Here is a 25,385-nt window from a genome sequence, read left to right on the forward strand (position 1 = left end):
ACAGAGATCACGTCAAAAAATAACTGCTAGGGTGTATCAAACATTGAAGGGGGCCTCCTGTCTTCAAGACACAAAAACTTAACTTCTAAAGTACAGCAGTCCTCTGCAGCTCATGTGTCAAATGCTTGGAATGAAATCACCGAATCTGGGAGCTTGCTTTTGAGTTAGGTACAGCTCACTGTGTGGCTAAGATTATCAAGGAGAGTTGGACTGATTCCAGGTCTGCCTTTGCCCCCAGGACCCACTTGAAGATGTTATACCTCAAGGTGAATGGTCTGTTGAAAAGAATATATTAATTAATGATTATATATAAATAATGAAAAGGGACTAATTGAGCAATAGTTCAGCAAAATAGCTTCGACAATGTCACCACAGTGATGGCACAGCTCAGCAATTGAAAAACAGTGCCAGCCATTGATGACAGAAATGGAACCTTTTAATCTCTGTTTCCTCATAATGAAAACCAATAACAAAATCATATTTTAGTTGAAAAGACATTAGAAAAAACACAATCATTGAACATTGACAGTTGCCTGCCTGCCATTTAAACCTCGAAATGAAGAGATATCTGGTGATAAAAGGTAATTCCTAATATTATTGATGGAGAGACAGAAAAATCATCATATCGGTAACACAGAAAAAGAATCATCGGGAGGCGAAGATCAATCAATGGCAATGCGATTTCAGTGTTACAAGTCGTTAAGGTGAAGATGTATGAGAATTGGTTTTAAATACAACCTATAATCAGAATCTATCATGAAACCACAAAATAAACTTTTAAAAATTGCACTGGGTCAATAAGATGTTTAATAAAATAAAAAGCCTGACCCTGGGTATAGTTATTTTGAATGCTTTCCATCAAAAGGAATGAAAATGAGACTTCTTCCCACAGACTACACAAACGCTCAAATAAATCTTCCCAACAACCCTACTGGCACTCCCATCACACCCCCACTTTACAGGTAAGGAAGATGAGAAGGAGGAATCAGTTAAGCAACTTACCGAGGACCAGATCTCAAGGAAATAATGTCGTTGGGTTTGAACCTGGCCTCCTCACAACTGCATTTCACCCTTCTCATCCAAGTTGAAGATAAAGCTACAAAACCCAGGAATCTTTCTAAGGAGCTGCTTTTGTCGTGTTCAACTACGTGCCCTAATATAGGCTGGCTACCGTGCAGTTTTGCCTGTGCTAAATAGAGTGCCTGCTACAGCTGATGCTTATAAAGCCACACCATCTGGGAATCAGGGCCAGGTTCTCCCAATGTCTAGAGATATTCCATGCTAAAAATAAAAGAACATTTGATAGAATTCTTTACATACACCTGGTATTTATCCTTGTTGTAGTTCATGATTATATGTTTAGATGGTTTGTTTTTCCTGCACTAGAATTTAAGACCAGAGAAGATAAGGATGTTAGTAACTTCTTTGCTACCTAACATGGTTCTTGAAACACAGCTGATACTCGACATGTTTGTTAAAATTAAATTAGATGCTGTAGCCAAGAAAAGCAGGCCTGAAATGAATAATATTATATATTAAACAAAGAATTTTAATGATAAAGAGTTTTTAGGAAGATTCCTTGAATTCTCTCCTGTATTCTTCATGCAAAATAGGGCAAACTTCTGAAAGAATATTTCTTGGAAATGTTTCTTGAGAGTTGGACATGTAGCTCAGTTGACAAAATGCTTGCCTAGCAAACATGAAGCCTGGGTTCCATCTCCAACAGTACATACACCCCGGGGCACACATGAGAGCTGGAGGCAGAATGATTAGAAGTTCAAGGTCATCCTTGGCTGCATGTTCAAGGCCAACTGAGGATATGTGAGACATTGTTGGCACAGAGGGGAAGGGGGAGGGGAGGAGGGAGGGAGAAGAGGGAAGGGAAGGGAAAGAAGGCAGAAAGATCTCTTTAGATATGGTTCATCAGCACAGGAGCTAAGTTTGGGCTTCATCTTTACCTGCTTTGACCCCACAATAGTGATCTAACTACTGTTTTGCATTGCTAAATCCTATCTCCAATCTTCCTTCTCTCCACAGGGCTGACATAGCCAACTTCCTAAAATACAGATCCTACATACTCAGAACTTCTTTGAAAAGTCTTGTGAAAGACAAAATCCAAACCCTCAAGCACGGCATCTAAGTATTTAGGATTTAGTTCAGTGGCATGCCTATCCGCACACACCTTGTCTTATTCCACCTTTCGTCACTGTAGCAAAATACCCACAGCTGTACAGTTTGGGAAAAGAAAAAAGGCTTACTGAGGCTATGGTACTGGAGATTCAATGGTATGACATCTTCTCAACTCTGGTGAAGTCCTCATGTTGGTTAAGGTCTCATGCTGGGCACTATGATGGCAGGGATGGGGTAATGAGAAGGTAGTGCAAGACAGGACCTGGTCCATTCTTTTTATAACCCATGTCTTGAGAGAATCAACCCACTATTCTCTGAGAAGTACCTTGACTCCTTCGGGGGATGGCCCAGAATGCCTCATGAAGCTCTGCTTCTTGAAGGTCCCTCTGCTTCTCCATATTAGCACACTGATGACCAAGCGCACAGCAGATGAGTTCTTGGGAGACAAATCACGCCCAAACTATAGCATATCCAACCCGGGCTCAGGCATGCTGAACTTCTCGTTCTCTGGGTAACTTGGGCCCTGTCATTCTGGTTTTCTTTTTTCTGGGTCTTCTTATTTTCTGTTAAAATCTTGCTCATCTCTCAAGACCCACCTGCTGTGCTCTCCAGTGTCACTTCCCAGCTCTCCCACTCAAACCCTCATGGACTTGTATTTTCCTCTCTCAAATGACTCACATCTCCATGGTATCACTTATCTTCAGGTATTTTTAATAGTGATCATATGTCTGCTTGGTTTTTATGCCCCCAGAGCACAAAACAACAGTGCTTGGCAAATTGTAACAGTGCTTATACTGCTAACAATGGACTAATCAAGCCTGGCTTGATTAGAAGCTGCCAGTTATAATCTCTCTTTTGTCATTTTTCTATTACCTTCTTGTTTCAGAAAAGCCACAGTTGCATAATGTTGAAATTTAGCATTTTCTAAAAGCATGCTGAGGACTGGTCCTCAGAGTCCTTCCTTCTACTCACACAATGAGACCTAGTGATTAGAGAATGTTTGGGAATTGACCAACCACACTGTTCCCTTATGTACAACTTAAATGCTACCTGGAAGAGAGGAGCTACATAGCAAGGTCTAAGAATGTGTAAATGGGGACCCGGAGCACATCACAGAGTCCCTGAGGAATCTTATTCCTGAAGTATTCCATCAGAATCACGTTGCTCTAGGGGTGGCATACGCAATGAATCCCCTACACAGCACTACAGGGAGAGCCTTGCTCTATCATGAAGAGAATGAGGCTTCAGCTGGACATGGAGCTCATCAGTAACAAGACTGCTTAACACACAAGGCCACCCAGTCCTCATCCCCACCTGCTCTGCTCCAGTTCTTCCAGTGCCTGGGAAGGCAGGCAAAGCAATCCACAGGATTGAAGGTGTCATGGAGGTCACTAACTGGGGTGCTGCTGACCCAACCACCCTACTCAAGTGACAGGTTCTACCTGGAATGTCTCACGTATGCCATCTTCCATGTCATTTGAGGTCCATCTCAATGCAGTGACACTAGGAAACCAGTCCAGCCCCTAGCAATCTGTGTGGGAAAGCCCAGGAAGCCGGTGGCTGGGCCTAGCTTCTGGAGATGCTGACGAAGAGCTAGGCACCTAGCCAAGGCAACACTATAGCCAAGACAGTGCTCCCCTCCCACGGCCTCTGCACTCTAGAGACCTAGAAACCCAGGGGTCGTGGCCTTACCTCGGCCTATGCACACTGCTTCTAGAGACCCTGAGCTTTCACAAGACTCTCCTCACAAGTACATCCTCAGGGCCTGCCAGAGTGACGTCATTTCAGTGTGAACCTGCAACCTTGCTGAGTGGAAGAGGAGAACCATCACCACTGATAGGCAACCCTTTCTGTAGTGCAAGCCCCTAAAACTCCGTCCCACAGCAGTGCTTCTCTGTGAGATAGTTACAGACAGTAACGGAATTACAGCACATCACTCCAGAGACTAGTGCTCTACTGTTTCCCCACAGTAAAACTTTCATGTAGGCCAAGTTGAAACATTTACTTTTAGGAAACACAGGTCCCAGCTAGCTCATAGCTCTGCCAGCATTAGTACCCACACTGGCCTGTTTCCATAAGTTGTAAAAAAAAAATAAATAAATAACAAGGAACCAGAGGCTAAGGCAGGAGGATGGCAGAAGTTCAAGGCCAGCCTGGGCTACACAGGGAGACCATGTTTGTTGTGATTTGCAAATGAAACATGTCCCCATAGATTCATGTGTTTGAACACTTGGTCCTCAGCTGATGTCACAATTTTGAGAGGTTGCTTTAGCTTTAAGAGGTACAGCCTCCCTGGAGGAAGTGAGTTACTGCAGGACTAGCCTTGAAGTCATAGCCCAGTCCACCTCCCGTCCACTCTTCCTGACTGCAGAAGTGGTTCTGGTCCTGACAGCATGCCTTGCCTACCATGATGCACTGCAACATTTCTTAAACCTTGAGCCAAAATAAACGCTTCTCCCTTAAGCTGCCTCTTGGGACAGCGGGAAGGAAACAATACACTGTCTCAGAAACATCTAGCAATCAGGTGCACAGGTTATGTCTGCAGGCACCTGTGGCAATATCATGTCTGCAGGCACCTGTGGCAGTATCATGCATATGTTAAGAAGCAAAATCTACATCACAGCATGCCAAGTCTTATAAATGGATTTCTTCTAGTTTACCAGAACACAAGAGATTTTGGGCAGCCACCAAACCTAGACAGGTTGACTCATTTACCTGATCGCTGCTCAGAGCAAAAGGACATTATGACTAATGGGCCAAACTGCTAAGAAAACATTAGTCCAAAAAGGTAACTAATAACGCAGAAGTGGAATCATCCTGTCTTAGTTTCATTTCTGTTGCTATGATAAAATATCCTAACAAAAGACAACTTAAGGGGAAAGGGTTCTTTTAGCTTACAATTCCAGGTTACAGTCCATCATACCTGGGAAGTCATGTGAGACAGCTGGTCACTTCACATCCACAGCCAACAGCAGAAAGAGCTGTATACAAACATGCTCCGTGCTCGCTTGCTTCTTTGCTTGTGCTCAGCGGTATTTCTTCACTTTCACACACATTAGGACCCCCACCTAGAAAATAGTACTGCCCACCATGGGCTGGATCTCCCACATCAAATAACAATTGGCAACAGAGGGCCACGAACACAAAGGGCCACAACTGGTCAAAGTGTAGAGAATAAGAGATTCAGAATGTGGGTCCCCCAGACAGGATTCCTCTATTAAACTCTACCCACCCAGGGCTCATTGCGGAAGAGGGGGCAGAAAGACTGTAAAAGCCAGGGGAGGAGGTGCATGGCCATAAGGAAACCAAATCTTCCAGGCTTCTGGGACCTTGCTCACATGAACTTACAGCAATGGTGACAGCATGCACAAGACCCATGCAAAGTCAAGCAGACAAAAACCAGCATGGAACTGGGAAATGGGCAGGAGGCCACAACTTTGTCAAAGATGTATTGGCAGCCGATCACTGCTGGGTGAGGGACAGTTGATCTTCTTTAAGGAAGTGATGCTGGACAAGCTGACAGAGCTCAAATGGATGAACTCACACTGAGGGATATCTAGGTGCAGAGGCTTTACTTGATAGGCCTTGACATATGACAAAATGCATGAAGTCCTGTGGGCAGGCTATTGCAAGTAGTACAGAGAGGGAAACGGGAGCTATATATGATTAAGACATATTGTACAAAATCCACAAACATTAAATAAAAATATGTTAAAAAAGACGAGACAATCCCCCATAGATGTGTACACTAAACAACCCTATGTGGACAATCACTCCTCGAGACTCTTCCCAGGTGGTTCTAGGTGCGTTAACAAAGCTAACCAGCACATGACTTAAGCGCTCCACCCTTTCTTATGCATGTAAGCACTCAGTGTTTTAGTTAAAACAAAGTAGACAAGATTGGCTTCATAGCTCCAGAGATAACACAGCATTGCTTCACATGAGAAAGTGAATGGGATAGAATTTGGACACTGAGATGACGGGAGACAAGTAATTTGAAAGCCGAATATAATACTTGACTGGGGAACCAGAGGCTAGCATGCTGTGGTGCTGGGCGAACTAAAGCTAGTTCCTGAGGAGTCCATTCTTTATTTGCAATGAACATTTCACAACAAATCTGCAGCTTCAGTTTCAGAAGACAAAACAATAGGATTAATTGTTTCGTTTTTTTAAAACCCTGATTCTTCCCCCAAATTTGAATTTTTCCTTTGTACTTTTCGCATTATAAAATAGAACATTTACTGAACAAATACCAATTTGAGCTAAAATGGTTTTATGTTTTGATGATCTACCTATTTTTAGCCCGAGGACTAAGCGATTTTCTGTATTCACATTTTCATCATTTTAATGAAAATGAGGTAATATGCGGCAATGGTATTTTCGTAGATTGTATTAGGTTTATACATTCTCATTTTTTCAGATATACTGTGTCATATACTTTTTCTCTAAGTCAGCTATATTATAAACACCCAGATATATTAACATTTTTACTGCTAACAGCATGCTGCAGGTGTAAAAATTAATTTTATCCTGTTTCTTCATCTTTTTAGAGGTATCTCATTCTAACACAAGCAAACAGAACAGCTATAATACAACAAAGCTTGACCGAATAGATATGGTTTTGTGGTTACTTTTAAATTGTTATTGCAGTGTCTATGTAATATGCAAAGGTTGTATCTCCATTTATACCTGTTCTTAGGACACTTTTGCTAATTCTCATTCTGTTTCTACTGTATCAGTTATTGAAGATAGTGGTGAAAATAGTTTAAAAATGGTGAGTGTCCATTTCTGAGTAACAGCCAAGACATTCACTATTCAGCCTACAAAAATCTCAATGCTTTTGAGAACTGCATAAAATATTTCCATTTAGGGGGCTGGAGAGATGGCTGCTCTTGCAGAGCACTCACATGGAGTGGCTCATAACTGCCTGTAACTTCAGCTGGGGCAGGGGGGATCTGATGCCCTCCTCTGGCCTCTGCAGGTACCTGCACTCACATGCACATACACACAAACACACACATACACCTAATTAAGAATAAAAATAAAATCTAAAAAATCCTTCATTTTTTTTCAATTCGGACCATCATACTACAGTTCGGTTTACACGCCCTAAATATAACAAAGGATAGGTTTGTATTGTTAAAGAGGGGTATTAATTTAGTATTATTTGGCAGGGCATAAAACAGAACTATGACAAAACTAGAAAGTGCTATCATATTTCTTTAAATAACAGACATAGAGAAACATCTGGCATGATAAATACTGTCTCTCACAAATACAACAAACTTTGAATATGTTTCATGTTCCTCCCCCAGCAGCAGGCCTTTTGTTTGAGAATATACTTTCAGAGGGCCGTCAAGCACTGCTAAATATGCCAGGACAGTATGCAAGTCTCCAATGAGTAACTAAGTTCTCACTAAAGACAGAAGTCTTTATTATATAACACTCAGTAGATGGTTAATGTCTTTTCACAAGGGCTCTGATGGCATTCTTTAAGCATTTTACGCTACTTTGCATGCCACAGTTACAAATATTTATTATTCTTGCTTACCATTAAGGTTATTTATCTCGCACCATGGTTCCTGAACTCAAGCTATCCCTCTTGTAAACCAAGTTCAAAGGTTGTCTGTAAATGACTAAATTCTCAAGCAACAAGTCCTAGCAAATTCCTGACACCAGGTCTAATTCTCTGTGTCCATAAGTATAACACCATGCTCATTTGTTTATCTATCTTGATTACTTACAAGTGGATGAGTTGGTTTACTTTGCTATTTTCCTGAGTTTGCTCAGTAAAAGTCTAGCCATGGGAGCTGCATTACAACACAAGGTTCTGTGGTAACTGTAGAACCGATGCACATTCTAGTCAGTTTCTAGATTCTTGGTATTTGTGTTTTGTTTGTTTCTGAAGTCAGTGAACTGAGCTCAGGGCCTTGTTTGTATTGGATAAGCACTGCACCACCGAGATGCATTGGCAGTCCTCTTTCTCAATGCATCTTAGGATACCAAATGCTTAGAGATCTTGACAGTAAAGCAACACAGCCAACTTTTACACGACTTTGTTTTCCAGATTTCCCAGCCCATAGTGATGAGCATTGTCGTCATCATACTCTGAACATGCATGATGAATGATCATTAAAATCTCTCTCCAAATTGGCTTAAAATTCTATTATCAGACTAGAGAGATGGCTCAGCAGTTATGAACACTGGTTGTTCTTGCAGAAGACCCGGGTTCAAATCCCAGCACCCACATGGCAGCTAACAACTGTCCATAACTCCAGTTCCAGGGGATCTGACAGCCTCTTCTGTCCTCCACAGGCATTGCACGACACAGATGCACTTACCTATAGGTAAGCAATACACTCATACACTTAAAATAAAAATAATTTTAAAAATTCTATTATCTTACTAACAAAAGAACTTAATATTCACTTTGTTTTGAAGATAATAAGTTTGTTTAGTTTTCTAACACTATAAATTATTTCAGGATATTTTATCACACAATTAAGGATTTTCAGATTTTTAACTAAGCTGGATTATACATCTGAATTATTTGAGTATTTGATATATAATTTATTTGATAAAATGGGGACATACTAAACATACAACTTGGCATTATCTTTATCGGTGCCTGAAAAAAATCAAATAATGGTTTAGGTTTTTATAGAAGCTTTTATAGATAATACGAATCTTTTAAAATATATGTTTAAAAGTCAATTTGGGGGCCAGGAAGATGCCTTGGTAAGGGTACTTGCTGCACCAGCATGAGGGTGAAAGCTTGCAGATCCTGCACCCACATAAAAGTTGAATGTGGCCACGTGCACATGTAGTCCCAACACTGAGGGCAGGGGAGAGAGTGAGGGTGGAAACCAGAGGAGCCCTGGGGCTTGCTGGTCAGGCAGCCTAGCCACAAAATGATGAGCTCCAGGGTGAATGAGAGACCCTGTCTCAAGGGAATAAAGTGGAGCTCAATAGAGGAGGATTCCTCTGTACATGCATGCATGGTGAGCATTTATACATGTGTTCACTCACATGCATACACCACACACATACACACACAGAGAGCGACAGAGTCAACAATTTTCCCATTGGTTGTCAATTAAAAGAGTCAAAGCATGTCTGTGTTAAATTTTGCACTGCCTAATTGATTTCCTCCAAGGAAAACTCTCCCGGTTTAGGGGCCTAGTTCAGTTGTAGAATCCTGCCTAGAATGCATTGAGCTTTGAGTTCATTCCCCAGCATATCAAATAAATAAAGGAAAACTACCCTAAATTTGTTTAAAACATCTTAAAGAACAAGACATGAAGAGCAATGAGACTGAGATGTGCTTCATCTTGAGGCTTTATATATTATTAACAAATGATGATGAATTCCCCCCAAAATGGAGTTCATGCTTCAGATAATATCATTTTAATCAGATTAAAATGTCACGTCTAAATCTTAGAACATTCTGTCTTCCAGCCAATGAAGAGACGTTGACAATAATTTTATTTACTTGACCTGACTCTAGTAGCTGGCAGTACTCTCAGAGCTCTGTACAGCAGCAAGAACTACTGTGAAAATATGCTCATCAAACTGAAAGCCTAATTGGGAGCCAATTGCCTCTGTTACTAAAACCTGTGTGTGTGTGTGTGTGTGTGTGTGTGTGTGTGTGTGTTTAAAACAGAAATAAACATTTGATGACATATTATAGCTTCTTTGTTAAACTTTTTATTATAGTAACATATCTGAGTAATTGAAGTGATTTCACCATACAGATATCACATGCTGGATGACAATGCAATGCTAATTGCACACTGTGTTGACATTTCAAGCATATTTTCTGTAACAACATTTGTATTCATATACAGAAAGTAAAGCACACGGGGATAATTTGAGTCGTGATTCATGTTCGCAAATGTATTCCTTCACACTAATCCTCAAACCCAGATTCCTCTGCAAGCCCATTAAAATTCAGATGCTTTACCATGCCCAATAGCCATTGTATGAACCAAACAGCTAAAGACCAAAATTTGCTGTTAGCCTTTGAAAGGAACAGAATTATCTGACTACTTTTGGAAAGATAAGTCTTCTTACTAATTTAGGAGTCAATAGTCTGTTGAATGATTTGTCAAAGGAAGAGCTTTCAAGTTAGTAGGTGAGGATAAAATAAAAGCTTTATGTAGCTCTTTATAGATAATATATCCCACTTAATATCACAACGTGTTACCTGAGTAGGTTTCTTTCAATATCACAGACCTATTTATGATAACCCCCCAAATGGAAGCAATCTCCACGTGTATACAAGTTTTAATGCATCAGTTTCTGGTTGCAGAACTGTTATGTGTATCTGGCTTTACATGAATCCACACAGTTAATGCTTTTTAGCTAAACAGATTCCAGCACACTGTGCCCCTAAAAGTCTCAGCAAACTGAACTTGATCTCCAGTACAGCTTTTTATCGAAGTTTTATTGTTGCTCAAGCAAAAACACACTACTATAAAATTCCAAGAAGACCAATGTTTTAAAGGCAAAATTTCAGCTGGGTGTGGTTGTGTGTGCCTTTAATCTCCCCACTGGGAAACAGAGACAGGAGGATTCCTGTGAGATCAAGCCCAGCCTGGTTTACATAGCAAGTTCTAGACCAGCTAGGGTTACAGGGAGACCCTCTCTCAAAAAAAAAAAAAGGCAAGATTTTTCTTTTCTTGACCTTGTCCAGGCACAGTATAAAGCTTTAAAAGAAATAAAGAAGGAAAAATGAAAATAGAGAAAGCAAAAGCAGCAAGAACAGGTTTTTTTAATTTTATTTTTATTTTATGTGTATGAGTGCATTTCCTGCATAATGTAAACGCACCTGTGTCATGCAATGCCTGCGGAGGTCAGGAAAGGGTATCAATGCCCTGGAACTGGATTTAGGACAAGTTGTTAACTTCCATGTTAGCTTTGAATCAAACCTGGGTCCTCCACAAGAACAACCAGTGCTCTTAACCATGGAGCCATCTCTCCAGTCCTGGAATAGTTTTGCTATAAGAAATAGTTTTCTATATTTTAAGTGTATTCGTAAGCAATCATTAGTCCAAAATATTTAAATATCTATTAATTAATATGCAGGTAATATGGCCTTTACAAACTTGAAGTTCCCAATTTAAAGAGAAAAACAAATGTTCAAAAAATGACCAGGTCACAGGAGCACAATTGTATAGTTATGCTGTTTATTATTAATTCTTAGAACCAAGTAAATTCAAAATGCAAATTAGCATTGCCAACGAGAAAAGGAACGTGTTTTCTGTCACTCCTGAGACATCTGCTATTGTTTTTTTAATATGTAGTTAATAATGAATCAGTACTTTATAGAAAGGTAAATAATAAAATGTATGCAACTACCTTTTTGGTACTTGTGAAGGGGTATGTATTGCATATGTTTAGATTTTTAAGAAAATTTTTAAACAGAGTGACTGACAAGTCAAAGGAAAGAAAGCATTGAATTTATAGTAAAACATCTTAAATTTCAAATTAGCAGAATTGCATATGCATCTGCTTTCTAAGCTAAAAGGAGAATTCTAAAGGAATCATTTCCTTGAGGTCTAGGAGCCACTTATCCTTTAATGATGCTTAAACACTAGGTGAAAATAAAGGGGTTTTCGTTTGCTTTGGTTTAATTTAGGGAGGAGGCATAACGAAAACTTCTGTGTATTTATGCCTCATTTAGACATATGATAGACCTTTGCATCTTACAGAGTTTCTTACCTATACACTTCATATTTGATACAAATATAACTCTATTTTTATATATTAAAGATAAATGAAAGCTAACAAAATGAATTTTGTGGGTGGTAAAATCATCTAAGCACAAATTCAACAGGTCCTTTAACAGATTCAGATCCACAAGCTGGTTTAACAAGCGAAAACTAATTTGCTGTTCTAGACTATGTCTGTAGGTGCTGATTTAGAACAAGTTGATATTGGACAATTTGGAAATCATCCCTATCATCACTTGGGGATGCATTCCAATCTTGAACTCTGCCAAATGATCATGGGTGCCTTTCTATAACAAAATGAAAATATACTCCCACTGTAATTTAACCAAACTGCCTTTTAAAAAATTCTGGTGAAATCAAGTACCTTCTGGAGTTTTCCCAGACAACTCAGAGAGAGAGAGAGAGAGAGAGAGAGAGAGAGAGAGAGAGAGAGAGACAGAGAGAGAGAGAGACAGAGAGACAGAGAGACAGAGAGACAGAGACAGAGACAGACAGAGACAGAGAGAGACTTACACTCTCAGATATTTTTGGTATACCTTAACCCTATGAATAAAAACTTCATGAGAATATAACTAAGGGTTCTTTCAGCCCTCTAATACCTGTTTATGGTCTCCCAAGATTTCCAGGGCTCATCACCATGCTGTCTCTTAGCTGCTCATTGGGGAATGGTGCCATGACAACCACAGCCCACAGCACACCAGGCAGTGGACACAAATAATGAACACATGGCTTTCCTCACAACCAGACCCATCAAAACAGGAAAATGCAGGCAAGGAAATTCTGCTGCTCAAAATGAGACCAGACTTGAGTAGCTAGAAAAACAATATTTCTTCACCAAATACTTGGCAGTTTCATGAATTTAAATTTACTCTTAGCTTTTAATATGTGTTTCTAAGGTGAGAATTCCTAAAGTTGGACATTCTATATTTTTATTTAAATAAATACACCCTTCCTGTACAAGACAGAAGTTTCAGAGCATATGCTCTAGTAAATTAAATAATCATCTGTAATTTAAGGTCAAGAAAGAGAATGACCAGCAAACTGAGTTGGCATTACTTACCAGTCATTTTAAGTCACAACTCCCTGACTTTTAGATCATGGATTTAAAAGAAAAATGATAACAAATACTCTATATAAAGGGGCTGATTTGTTGATTATTCTTCCAGAAATTTCATAATATTGCAATTTTTGTATTGCTTCTTCTAAGAAATGTATAATATAGTTGAGAAGTCACAAAATGGACTCCTGAACACCACATGCATTTCTTTTGTCCTGAAAGCTTTATTCTGTTTCAAAGACACAACACTAAATGACTTGGGATGCGGCCAGTAAGGAAGAGTCTCTGCTGAAGTGTGGCAGGGTAGGCAGCCGTGCAGAAACCAAGAAGCTAGCAGCAGTTTGCATAAGGAATGAGCACTTCAGTCAAGAACACTATCCAAATATGGTTCTAAAAGCAAAATCCATACAGCCTACAATGTGGGGTTGCCACCTACCCAGCCCAATTTGCTTCTTATTTCTTCCGCTCTGAGGTCATTTCTTGATTTACTGGAAGAAACTTTTAGGATATAAAAAGGTGTTTTACCTGAGTTTTGCAGATAATTAACATCCGTGAGTAAAACCATTGGGGAAAAGTTTAAGTAAATATTATACTTTCTTAATTCAATCAATGAGAGTATAGTTTATATTTTTATGGAAAATGGAAAGCTCCCTCATTGGTTCTAAAGCTGTGGCAAGAGAAGAGAGAAAGACAACAGGTTGCTCCGAAACTCATGCAGAATGCCTTTGCACAGGAAGACAGCTTCCTACTGCACTGTGATTAAAAGAATCCCCCAGGGGCACATCAGTGAAGAGTAATATGTGATCACTGGAGTCTTCCATTCACAATTGTTTCTTTTCTCCGGTTCAATGAGAAACTACTGTTGTCAGACTTTTCAATGTAAATTGGTCTCAACATTTAGAGACTTAAACTGATCAATGATACACTTCCAAACAAAAGTGAGTGCTATGTAACACAAAAGTCATACAGAAAGATTCGGTCGTTACCATCGTTTTCAGTTCTTTAACGTGACTCCCCATTGAAAACTAGTTTACATTTTATTCTTAACCCACTGGATTGTCACCCATTTTAGATCATAACACAGTCATATCAGATCTCTATTGAAAATGCACACTATCACAAGTAGCTAAATTTTCATATAGGGGAATTAAATGTTGGCTAGTTAAGTTAGGATATTAGAGTGTGCTGTAATAATGATAAACCCGTTTTGTCCTAATCCGACCATGAAGCCAACACCAGGTTTCTAAATCTTCACTATTAAATAGCAAGTATGAGCAAGAGAAGCCATAGATACTATACTAACCAGTGCTTTCTCAAGTCAAAAGCCGTTATCTAGAAAATAATTTAACACTGTAATGGGATCATCAAGATCAATTCTGTTTTATATACTCTGCAGCAAAAATAACATTTCTAGTAGGAAGTAATTAATTATAAACCTAGCAAATTCTACATGTTTGCATATTTGTGTAAACAGTTTTAACATGGTTTATTACATTTCCAGAAAGGTTAAGTCTTATATTCAGTTTTCTGCTAATTCTTACATATAATAAATATATATCTATATGTTGAGTGCACGTGTGTATATATTTCACACATTTCTATGACATATGTACATAAGACAGCACTTGAGGGTCACTTCCTTCGAAGGTTCAACTGGAAGAAATTAACGAATTGCTATTATGCATAACCCATGGCCATCTTCCACTCAGCTTCACAAATGGCCATATTGCGACGTGAACAAAACATTGGAACGAGTCATTGCAGATGAACTGTATTTCGTGTTGTACAACGATGATCTCATGAAGAACTGGGTACTTCCTGGCACCAAATGCCTAAAAACAATAGTTTAGAAAATTAGATTGTTAAAAGAAAATAAATGTGAGCATTGCTCATGAAGGTCTGCACAATTAGTAATACGCATTCTAACTGAAAATGTTACTATCATGAAACACTATATTTTAATAATGAAATGGAGATCTTTTTTAAAGGTTAAAGCATCTTTCAATTTTAGGTTTTATAGAGTTTATACTGAGTATAATATTGTATAACTGTATTAATTCAACTGTAAACCTAAACATTTACAGCCAATTTTGAGAGCTGTATCTTAGCTCTGGAAATTGTTGTTGAATATGTCAATGCTGTTGTAATGAAATGCTTCTTCTAATTATGTGGTTATTAAATAAATAATTTTTCAAAATGTTACTATCACAACAATGCAATTTATATAAAATGTTCCTTAAGACTGAAGGTCATTAAGAGTTATGCATACATTCAACATGTTAAATTGGTGCCCCATAACACCCCAAATTATTGCATTCAATGCTTGTAACAGTCAACCGTTCACATGAACTTACAGTTCGCTATCAGTCCCTGTATGTAAAGTGTGGAGCCAGTCAAGTATACCTTTGAAACAGGAGATGTGAGAATTGGGCATTCGCCAGTTTCTCAAACCTTTAGCCTTTTACTAAAAATTTCCATGAACAATTTGACAAACTTCATTAATAATAATTATTCATTTCAAAGATGTTGGAACTACTGACCCTAATTTTACAATGTGTCATTAATACATTATAACTTTAGTTAAGCTAAAACATTCTTAATTATAAATTTTATATTCTTAGAATTATACAGTGCTTTTGATTACAAGTTACATGTGACCATGTGGCCAAATATATTTCAGAATATGTGATTTTTCCATATTTTAGAAAGACAAGATGGCATATATCACATCTCCCAAAGAATGGGTACATTCTGTAAACAAAGCATTCATTTTTACATAAGAAAAGTATGACTATTAGACCAGGTGTGGTGGTGGCATATGCCCTTAATCCAAGCACTAGGGAGGCAGAGACTAGCAGATCTCTGTGAATTCAAGGCCAGCCCAGTCTACATATTAGTTCCAGGCCAGCCAGAGCTGCACAGTAAGGACCCTGCCTCAAAATAAATATGCATATTCCAAATCAATAAAATAATAAAGACTGCAAGTAAATTCAAACTGTTGTCATATAATTTTTTCCTGCTAATACCTCAATAATCATTATGCCAGTCAGTCTATACATCTAGAGCCAAATGGCCAAAGAAATGCACAAGAACAAATTAACCACAATATTCAAAGTCTAAGTCTAAGTGCTGACTTGAGGAACATGCTGTAGGGTCAGGACAAAGATATGGATGAGGAATTTCTAAGAACAGAAGTAGCAACAGAAGATTAGTAATTAGCTGTGGTCTTGGAAAAATAAACAATGGGAGAGTATCTGCTGGCTTATCTTCTTCTCTTGACCCTGGAATCCTCCAGGGACAGTGTCATAAATAAACAGATAAGAAAAACCAAGAAGGACAAGAACACTGTCAGCTGCCTCTTCTATGTTACATGATACTGAGAATTAGGATACCTCTCTACCAATGGAAAAGTAGATTTACAGCTATTTCCTGTGAATTTTATAAAAAGAAAATGAATTCATTATAATCAAACAGCAAACAGCATTCAGATTAAAACAGAATTTTCCATAATATCCATAAACATTATTTCATCATGAATAATAATATCCACTAAATCTGTTACCTAGTATCACAAACTATAAATAATTGCTCAAATCATTAAGTTAATAGAGCAGTAAAATAGTATACAACAAATTAAATTAAATCAAAATTTCATAATGGGTAATGAATAATGAAACAACTGATTTCTCATATCACAGATTATATAAATTATTTTCTTACTATCACTTGGGTAATTTATATGGATTAATTATGATGTCAAGAGCTACTGGGGTCAGGATGATTAATGTGATACCTTTTGCTTGGAAAAACCTTTCCTTCTTACGCAAGGCAAGGTGTAAAATAAACATAGGTGTTCTTCTGTAGAAGATACGCCAGGGCTCAACAGGAATTACACAGTACACAGAAACTTCTACCAATTTTTTAACATGTTTATGTGTGCATGGAATGCATGCATGTATGTGGGTGCCTGTGCATGCATGTGGAGGCCCCAAGTTGAGGTTAGGTGTTTTCCTTAGTCACTCACCAGTTTATTTACCAAGGCAGGTGGAGTCTCTGACTGAACTCTGAGCTTGCTCACCAATTCCAGTGAGTAAAGCTAGGCAGCTTGCCACAAAGATACCATCCCCTGGGTGCTGGGGTTATAGGTGATAGCCACACCTGCCAGGCTTTTGCTTTTACATAGGTTTGGGGGATCTGAACTCAGGTCCTCCTGTAGTTTATCCACTGAGCCATCGCCCAGTCCCCATATTTTAAAAAAAACTTTACCAAGCAATCAGTACTATTGCTATTTTAATGACAATCACATAAACTTTCTTTTCTACCATGTCTCTCAGTAGCACAGACACTCATCATCCTCCTGCCTCAGGCTCCTTTGGCATTACCTTACAGGTGTGTTCCATCACACTCAGCCTCACAATACTCGATGTTAAAGATTTTCATTTTGCCCATGAAAAAATAAAAAGCAAAAGGTACAGGAGCCTAACTAATTCACATTCTATTAAGGCATTATTTAAATCGTGTTTTCTAGGGCCCAGCACTATTCTAATTGCTTAAAAATATTAACACATAGAATTCTGATAACAATTATCCAAGTAGATGTTACTATTAGGGGCATTTTACAGGTGAATATACTTCATGAGGCACATAGGGTCAAATCCCCTGCTGCTGGTCGTATAGCCAGGGACTGACTAGGTAGGACTCAGATCTGTGTGGGCAGATGCAACATCAGTATTCTTCAGGATTTCACTATCCTGTCACAACAATTCCACAAAAATACCATTGTATATCCATCTCCATTTTAAAACTTAGATGCAGTTGTTCATAATTGTTTTCAGAAATATAAAGTATAAACCAATCTAGAAAGTAGATTATAATACATGTCACAAACTCGAGTTTTCAGTAGCAGAAGTTAAGATGATACTTTTCTTTTGGACTTGAAAGCAACAGAAGTGAGGGCGGACTTGGAAAAGCATATGAGATTTCACTGAAGAAACACTGCGCTCACCTAAAGCAAATGCTAGGGGGTATTATAAGGCATTACAGAGAAATGCAATAGCTTATTTGCCTTAAAGTCTCCACCTATAATGTATCTCTTGGGAGACCCCAGAGTAGCTGAGCTGAACACCAAAGATATTACTTTTAAATTGTTCTTTGCATTGGAGTTAAATAATACAATTTGATTTTTTTTCAAGAAAATTGTTTCAAGGAAGTGAATTTATAGAGTACATTTGAAGAGTTTATATAAAGCACCAAAAAGTTTACAGCTTTTATCTTAGCTTATTTTTGCTGTGCACACCTAACTCATAGGGAACCTGTGTCCAGGAGAAATACCTCCGACTATGTCCATTCGGTTCACCTGTGAGTCACTGTGGTGGCTAATCTTGATGTCAGTTTGACACACACCTGGGAAGGGAAAACCTCAACTGAGGGATTTTCTGTCAGATTTGCTTATGGGCATGTGGTAGGGCGCTGTGTTGGCTGCTTCTTGATGCAGGAGGGTGCAGCGAACTGTGAGGGGGGTGCCATTCCAAGGGCTTGTCTCAACCTTCCTGTATCTGTTCTTTTTTCCACTGCATAATAGGGTGTTGTGGTGAATATATATTCTCAGTTTTAATACAGTGAAATACATTCATCTTTTCCTGTCTGATTAATCCTTTTGAAGATGTTTTTCTAATTGTTACGCATCTCATATTCATGCAAACACTCTCCGAAATTATCACCTAAAATTTCAACTTTTCATGACTGTTTACTTAGCTCAGTTTTTGTTTATGAATAAAATCAAGTTTATTTTTTATCATTACTTAGAAATTGAACTTTCCTAAGTGCCATTTGTGTAAGGAATTTTCTCTTTCTCATTTGTTATAAATAAAGTTTGCCATTTTTACTAGATTAATCCCAGGTATCTGATAGTCTTTCAAGCTACTGAAACTGGAATTTAGATTTTTCACATTCTATCTGTTGTTGATAAAGAAAATATAATTTATTTTCTTACATTGATTTCATCAAAATGGTTAAATTCACTTCATTTATCTATAGATACATAGTAACACAAACATATTCACTAGTAATAAATTTTCAGTCCTTTATTTCAAGTTTAATGACTTTTCTTTCTTTTCCTCACTGAAGTGTGTGGCTCCAGTCTGAGGCTGAGAACATGTAGTGACAATAGTTCATCTTTTTTCTTGTCTGAAAAGGAAAACCTCAACATTTAGGCATGTGCGTTGTGAGGCTTTTATAGTTACCTTGTATTAGACGGTAACTCTTTTTCTCTTCTTTGTCTAGCTGAGTAAACAGTTTTCAAAGCATGGGTGTAGAGTGAATTTAATCAAGTGATTGATTCGATTGATTGGTACCTTGGGTGGGGGACACTGCTGGGAATGAAACCCAGGGCCTGGAACACGCACCACAGTCTTACCACTGAGCTACATTCTCAGCCCTCTCTCTGAATCTTATGAAATGGTCTTCTGTTCCAAAAGGTAGCAAAAGAGGTGGCTCACCTCCTCAGGTGACTCTGCCCTTCCACTGATGCCACAAGCAGAGGCTGGATGGGGGATCACCTTATCTAACTCTCGTTTTAGCTTGCTAATATTTAGCTTTGGATTTTCCATGTATCTTGAGAGGTAAGAATACAATATTTGTTTTTCTTTGCCAATAAACTTCTTTTGGGGTTCTGGTACCAAAGGTGGGGTATTCACATAACAGAATGGAACTGAGTTCCCTCTTTTTCCATTCTCAGGGTGGGTTGTATAGGATCAATTAGAAATCATATAAACCTGGACACTAGAAAGTGGTTAGAGAGTCCAACATTTCCCAAATAACCCTAATACACTGGAATATCAAGCTAGTCCCAAGAACTTTAGAGTCCTGAAGAGTGTACAGATAGGTGTGTATTTCTAATTGATCACCTGGGTTCTGATCCCAACTCTATTTGCTTGGTTATTATGAGTTTTGTATCTGCAGTGTCTTTTGGGGGGGCTGTGTTATTATTTTTCTGAGATTACAGGTTGGAAACCACTCTCTTCTATTTAATAAATGCCAGAATGAATAATATTTAAAAGCTCTTGGGAAATATTGCTTAATGTCAATGTCAACATGGCTCTATTAAAACTCACTAAAGTCAACTGTTCCTCTTTTAGTTTTACAAATAAAATATCCAACGATGTATCGCCTCAAAAAGTATTCAAGTAAACCTCATGCATGTATATGCTATATTTATATTTATTTATACACTGATTTGTAATTAATATTTATCTACACATATAAATTCATATGTATATTTTATCAAGTATATATAAATATATGTAATCAATCTATTAAATACTAAACTCCATAAAGTAAAATGGTATAGAGTTACTTATCTATCTACGAGGAAATATTGATGTTTGTAAATTACTGTGACATTCACTTGAGTTTTAATAGATATTCCAAAGGAATGTTTATTTCCCTCTACTTCTTGGTCTTCCACGAAGAGCTAACTTTCAATAGCATAAATGTCCTGGCCTCTTTCCAGAACTTCATTATCTAATTAGTAGATTAAAAGCTGGAGACAAGTTTGCGTGGCTCAGCTCCTCTACAGAGAAGATGCATGCTCACTTGTCGTCCAGTCATCACGGTTCAAGGAACTAGACTTTGTTGGGTAATGGTAGTAGAAACCTTGGCTTGATCCAACTCTGTCTTTTAGCTAGTAAGTTTAATCTTCGCGTTCCATATCAGAAATTCACTGAGGCCACTTCTGTACCATGGCCCCAGTGTGAATGATCAGTAACAGAATTACCTTTTGTGAACTTATCTACCCCCACCTCCTGTAATTTAAGGGATCTGAACTCAGGTGAGAATTACGGTGCATTTACTGACACAACCTTAATACCAAGCTTACAATCTTAATACGAGGCTCATCTGAACACTCCTCAGAAATCTAGAACTCAAAATTCCAGGGCCATCTTCTTGCATGAAGATGAGAAGAAAAAATTTAAAAACCTGAAGCAATTGGGGGACATAGCTGTATGATCCATCAAGATAAGTTGAGGTATAAAAGGCAGAATTGTAGGAATGATATAAAAGTATGAATAAACTCCTTCCTAGCCAGGAATCTGAAGTGTTCCTGATCATACCACCAGAGTTACTACTTAAAAGGCTCTCCATTTCTGGGTTATAATGCCTAAACAATGGCTATCATTCTTTTAAACCATATGAAATTATAAATTAAAATAATTCAGGTTTCATTTCAATAATTTGCTTCAAATTATTAAGACTAGTCTATACGGAGCTGGAGAGATGGCTCAGCATTAAGAGTACTGACTTCTCTCATAGAGGATCCAGGTTGGATTCCCAGCACCCATATGGCAGCTAACAACTGTCCTAACTCCAGTTTCAGGGGATCCAACACCTTCTTCTGACCTCCACAGACACTGTATGACATGGATGCACTTACACACATGCAGGCATTACACTCATACACATATAAAATAATAAAATATTTTTAAAAGACCGTACAATATAACCTCTATAAATTTTAAATATTCGTGGTTTACTTTCCCTCTAGAATTATTAAGATCAGTTGGTTGCTATTTGTAGATGAGTTAAAATAGGTTGAACATCATATACAACGTGCAATGAAAATCTAAGACAAATACATGCTCTGTACTTTTTGGGAAAAACATTCTGAGCCATCTCCCTGTTATAGGTCACTGTTTAGGGCTTTATTATCCTCCCTGAAATATTTTTAATAGACAGATCAATTTCTAGCTGTTTCAGAAAGAAAATTCAAGTTATAGTGGCTTCATTTTTTTTTTTTTTACTTACTACCTGACTTTTTTGGCTAGCCTTAGTTTTTCAAAGTCATGACTTACATTCTTTGACCTTGAACAGCACTATAACTTATGCACAATAAAACTAAATGTCCAAAGGCTGGGGATGTAGCTCAGTGTGCAGAGTACCGGCCTATTATGTGCAAGGCCCTGGGTTCAGTTTCCTACCACTAAACCAAACCAAGCCCAGAGGTAACAGAACCCTGAAGTTGTGAAGTGAAGTTCATTCTAATCAGAATTATAATTATGTGGAGACATTCTAAGCTACACTAATTATTAGTTTTTTGCATTTTTTTATTTATTTAATAACCACATGATTAGAAGAAGCATTTCATTATGACTTTAACATATTCAATAACAATTTCTGGTACAAAGATACATCTTTCAAAAGTGGCTGTAAATTTTTGGGTTCACAATTGAATTAATACAGTTATACAATAGTAAACTCAGTACAAACCCTGTAAGACATAAAATTGAATGAGTTTTTAACCTTTAAAGAAGATCTGCATTTCATTTTAAAATACACCATGTCCTACAGAAAGACTCATTTTTAATGCTACTAACACTTAGATGTAAAAAACTATATTTGTCTGATTATTACTAGTCATACTTGGTTGCACTCAGATCCTTGGCACCTGTGTATGGCTATAAAGTCGTCATTTCAATGGTAATGTTTATCACCTCTACTAATTAACATGAAGTAAATTTTTATGCTTCCTCCTCAAATATATCTTTTTTAATTTGTTGATTTTTTTGTGTGTGTATTTCATACAGAACATCCCAAAAAATCTTTTTCATCTATATACCCACTTCCCAAGTGGCACCCTCCCATAGCCTCCCCCCCACTGGAGCCCATATACTCTGTCATCCCTGTTACTGTCCACTGTGTGGCCAGTGCCCCCAGCCATTCCCCAGTGCTGTCCATCTGCTGAATCTAGTCAGCCTATCTAGAGATCCTTGTTTTAGGAAGATCAGCTGTTCCTCATCTAGCAGCAATCAGTTGTCAATATTCCTTTAGATAAGATTGGGGTCTGCTGTTCATTTTCCCAGTTCTATGCTGGGTTACTGTCTGGGAGTCTCTTGGTCCACCCTGGCCAACAACTCAAAGGCTAACAACTCTCCTGTCTGGTATTGTTTCTTGTTATGTAGACTTTAGCTATATATATGGATTCAAAATATTATATTGACCCCATTAATCTCTGGTTATACTTTCCTTTTGGGTGTTTAAGACCCTACAGTTAGTTTGCCCAGATAAACCAATTTATTTTTACTCTTAAGGCCATTTGAGGATCTGTTCCTCAGAGGTCACATGGCCTTGAGAGGAGCCCCCAGCTCCTTTCTTTTACCAGTTCTGTCTATGTGAAGATAAGTCAAAGGTCCTGCTCGACCATGGCTGGCTTTGCTTGGAAGCATGGAGGAAATGATTCCTCTGTGTTGACCCTCCTCTTTGTAGACTGGACACTGGTTCAGGTCCATCTGGTGGGGTCTCCAGGGCCTCCTTAATCAAGAGGATAGATGACTCACCACAGTTATAGGACATTCTGAAAGATGCTCATAGTCCCCTGGAACTTAGTCAACCTAGGAGGGCTAGGAGCAAAAACTGTCCTTTGTGTCCCTCTGACCAGATTAGTACAGGCCTCAAAGTACGGCTGTTAAACTTTTGCCGCTATTTTTACTTGCTCTTTTTGTTGTTGTTGTTTTTGCTTCTAGAAAACTACCCATTTTAACTGGACATTCACGAAACTCAAGTTCGAAACAGAACTTAACAAAAATTCACCTCCTACTGATCTGTTCATGATGTAGATGTGGCAATACTGAAAAATAAAATTAAAGCAACATTACCTTCTGAACTGACAAGTTCTCAAGGGTAAATATTACAGTATCCTTACTGGGAAACCACAGTTAAATTATTACCACATTATTTTAGTGCTCTCACTGGGTTTCTGGAAGGAAGAATGTACAAACTAAGTTTATTTATTTCCAATCATATTATTTGCAGCACGTTTAAGTTTGTGACTGGCATTCCTGCTCAGTCCCTTAAAGGCCAAGCTTATATAAAATGAAAGATTATAGCATGTATGGATTCTCAGTCTCTGGCTCCATCCCTAGGTGTAGAAGCATAAGACTCCCAATATTTTTTTAAAACCCTCTGAATTTTAAACTGTGCTATGACATGCCTTTGTACAAAACACACAGAGGAGTGAGGGTTTTTTTTTAAGTACCTGGTGCTACCCCAGTCGGAACCAATGCCTGAGATGGGTCCTCTTGTTTCCGTTGTGTATTTGTAAACCACTAGCAGGCACTGCTTGCAAAGCTCGACCAGGCGCTGGCAACACTGGAGCTGCAGAGGGGTCACCACCTCAGGGCTTTTACCGAAGATGCTCTCCCAAGAGGATCTGTTGGCATGGAAACAGACACAACTCTATGTTCACTGTTAAAAATGGCAACAAGCTAAAATACTTAGGTAGTAACAAGTGGAGAAAGGAAAGTAGAAAGTCACATGTGTAGCAACTATGGAAGACTGAAAGATTATGAATACAGACTAGGAAATCAGGCTTATTTTAAAAAACAACATTGACTCCATATACTATTTGTCTTTAAGGCCTTTGGTGCTACCAACTTGGGTAACTAACAAGATGTTTCGCTACCTTCTGCTTAAAGTATTTGCAAAGTACTCAGCTAATTTCTCAAAATTTAATTTCTAAAAATTTAGGTTGACTAGGATTTTATATGTACCCTAGTAATGATCACACAAAGGGATAATAAAATTATAATTTAATTTGTGGCCTCTCTGCTCTAGGAAAATTTAGTTTGACCCCTTGATGATGACCACCCCCTTTTAAAATAATTTCAGACATAATTATCCCATGGGATTCCTGGACCACTGGTCTGTATTCTAGAAGTGATGTTACCTCCACGGGCACTCACTGCTGCAGTCTGAGCTGGTTTCCTTCCTCCTTCAGGGAACAGGGCTTCTTCAGGGATAGTACACTGGTTCCCTGGAAGCCTCAAATGTTTGGTGTTCATGTGGTTGTATTGTTATTGCTAACAATTCCCCAGTTCATCACCATAGCTTAAATCAGAAATACCTCACCACAGGCAGAGCATGGGGACACTTAGTATAGTTAAACCTCTTTTCAAACCTTAGAGGAAAGTAGTTTGAAACTTGTAATGGTTCAAGTCTCATCTAACATAAGACAATCTGTGTAATCTTCAGAGGAAAGAGACTAGGTTTTCAGAGAGGAAAAAAATACTAAGAAGAAAAATATTTTCCTGAAAAAAAAGTACATCCTAATGGGAAATGCAAAGTCCCAATTTTGAACCTTCCATATATTTGATATATCTGGAATTTTACCAAATGTTTTGGTCACTTAAAAAATGTTTAAAATGTTTCAGTTTTTTTTTAACAAAGACCAGGAGAAGCATGGTCTAAGAAGATAGCATATCATCAGCAAATGCCAGGTCTTCATAGAGAGATAAGACTCAAATTAGTTAATTGAAAAAAATAAATTTTATTCTGGATTTTGAAATGTTCAAATCTAAATATAAAACAGTTCTTCACAAAGGAGTAAATATTTTCATTCAATAAATAACAATATATAAATAATTCAAAATTTATTACAAAACATAAGAAAAACTGCATATGTGTTTATCAAG

The 25,385-nt window shown here is 38.1% G+C and overlaps 1 protein-coding gene across 2 annotated transcripts in view; it reads right to left on the reverse strand.

Annotated features, from left to right (window-relative positions):
- Window positions 1–11,002: 11,002 nt before the first annotated feature.
- Ttll7 (tubulin tyrosine ligase like 7) overlaps window positions 11,003–25,385 on the reverse strand; it is a 157,817-nt gene continuing 143,434 nt past the window's right edge. For both annotated transcript variants that reach the window (XM_008826228.3, XM_008826227.3), the window contains 2 exons: window positions 23,951–24,124; window positions 11,003–14,753 (listed from right to left, as the gene is read on the reverse strand). In XM_008826228.3, coding sequence (XP_008824450.1) covers window positions 14,633–14,753; window positions 23,951–24,124 — 295 coding nt within the window. In that variant the 3' untranslated portion in view covers window positions 11,003–14,632. The remainder of the gene's footprint in view (window positions 14,754–23,950; window positions 24,125–25,385) is intronic.

The sequence above is a fragment of the Nannospalax galili genome, unplaced genomic scaffold (genome assembly GCF_000622305.1).
Source record: "Nannospalax galili isolate Female #2095 unplaced genomic scaffold, S.galili_v1.0 scaffold9, whole genome shotgun sequence".
Classification (NCBI taxonomy): Eukaryota; Metazoa; Chordata; class Mammalia; order Rodentia; family Spalacidae; genus Nannospalax; species Nannospalax galili.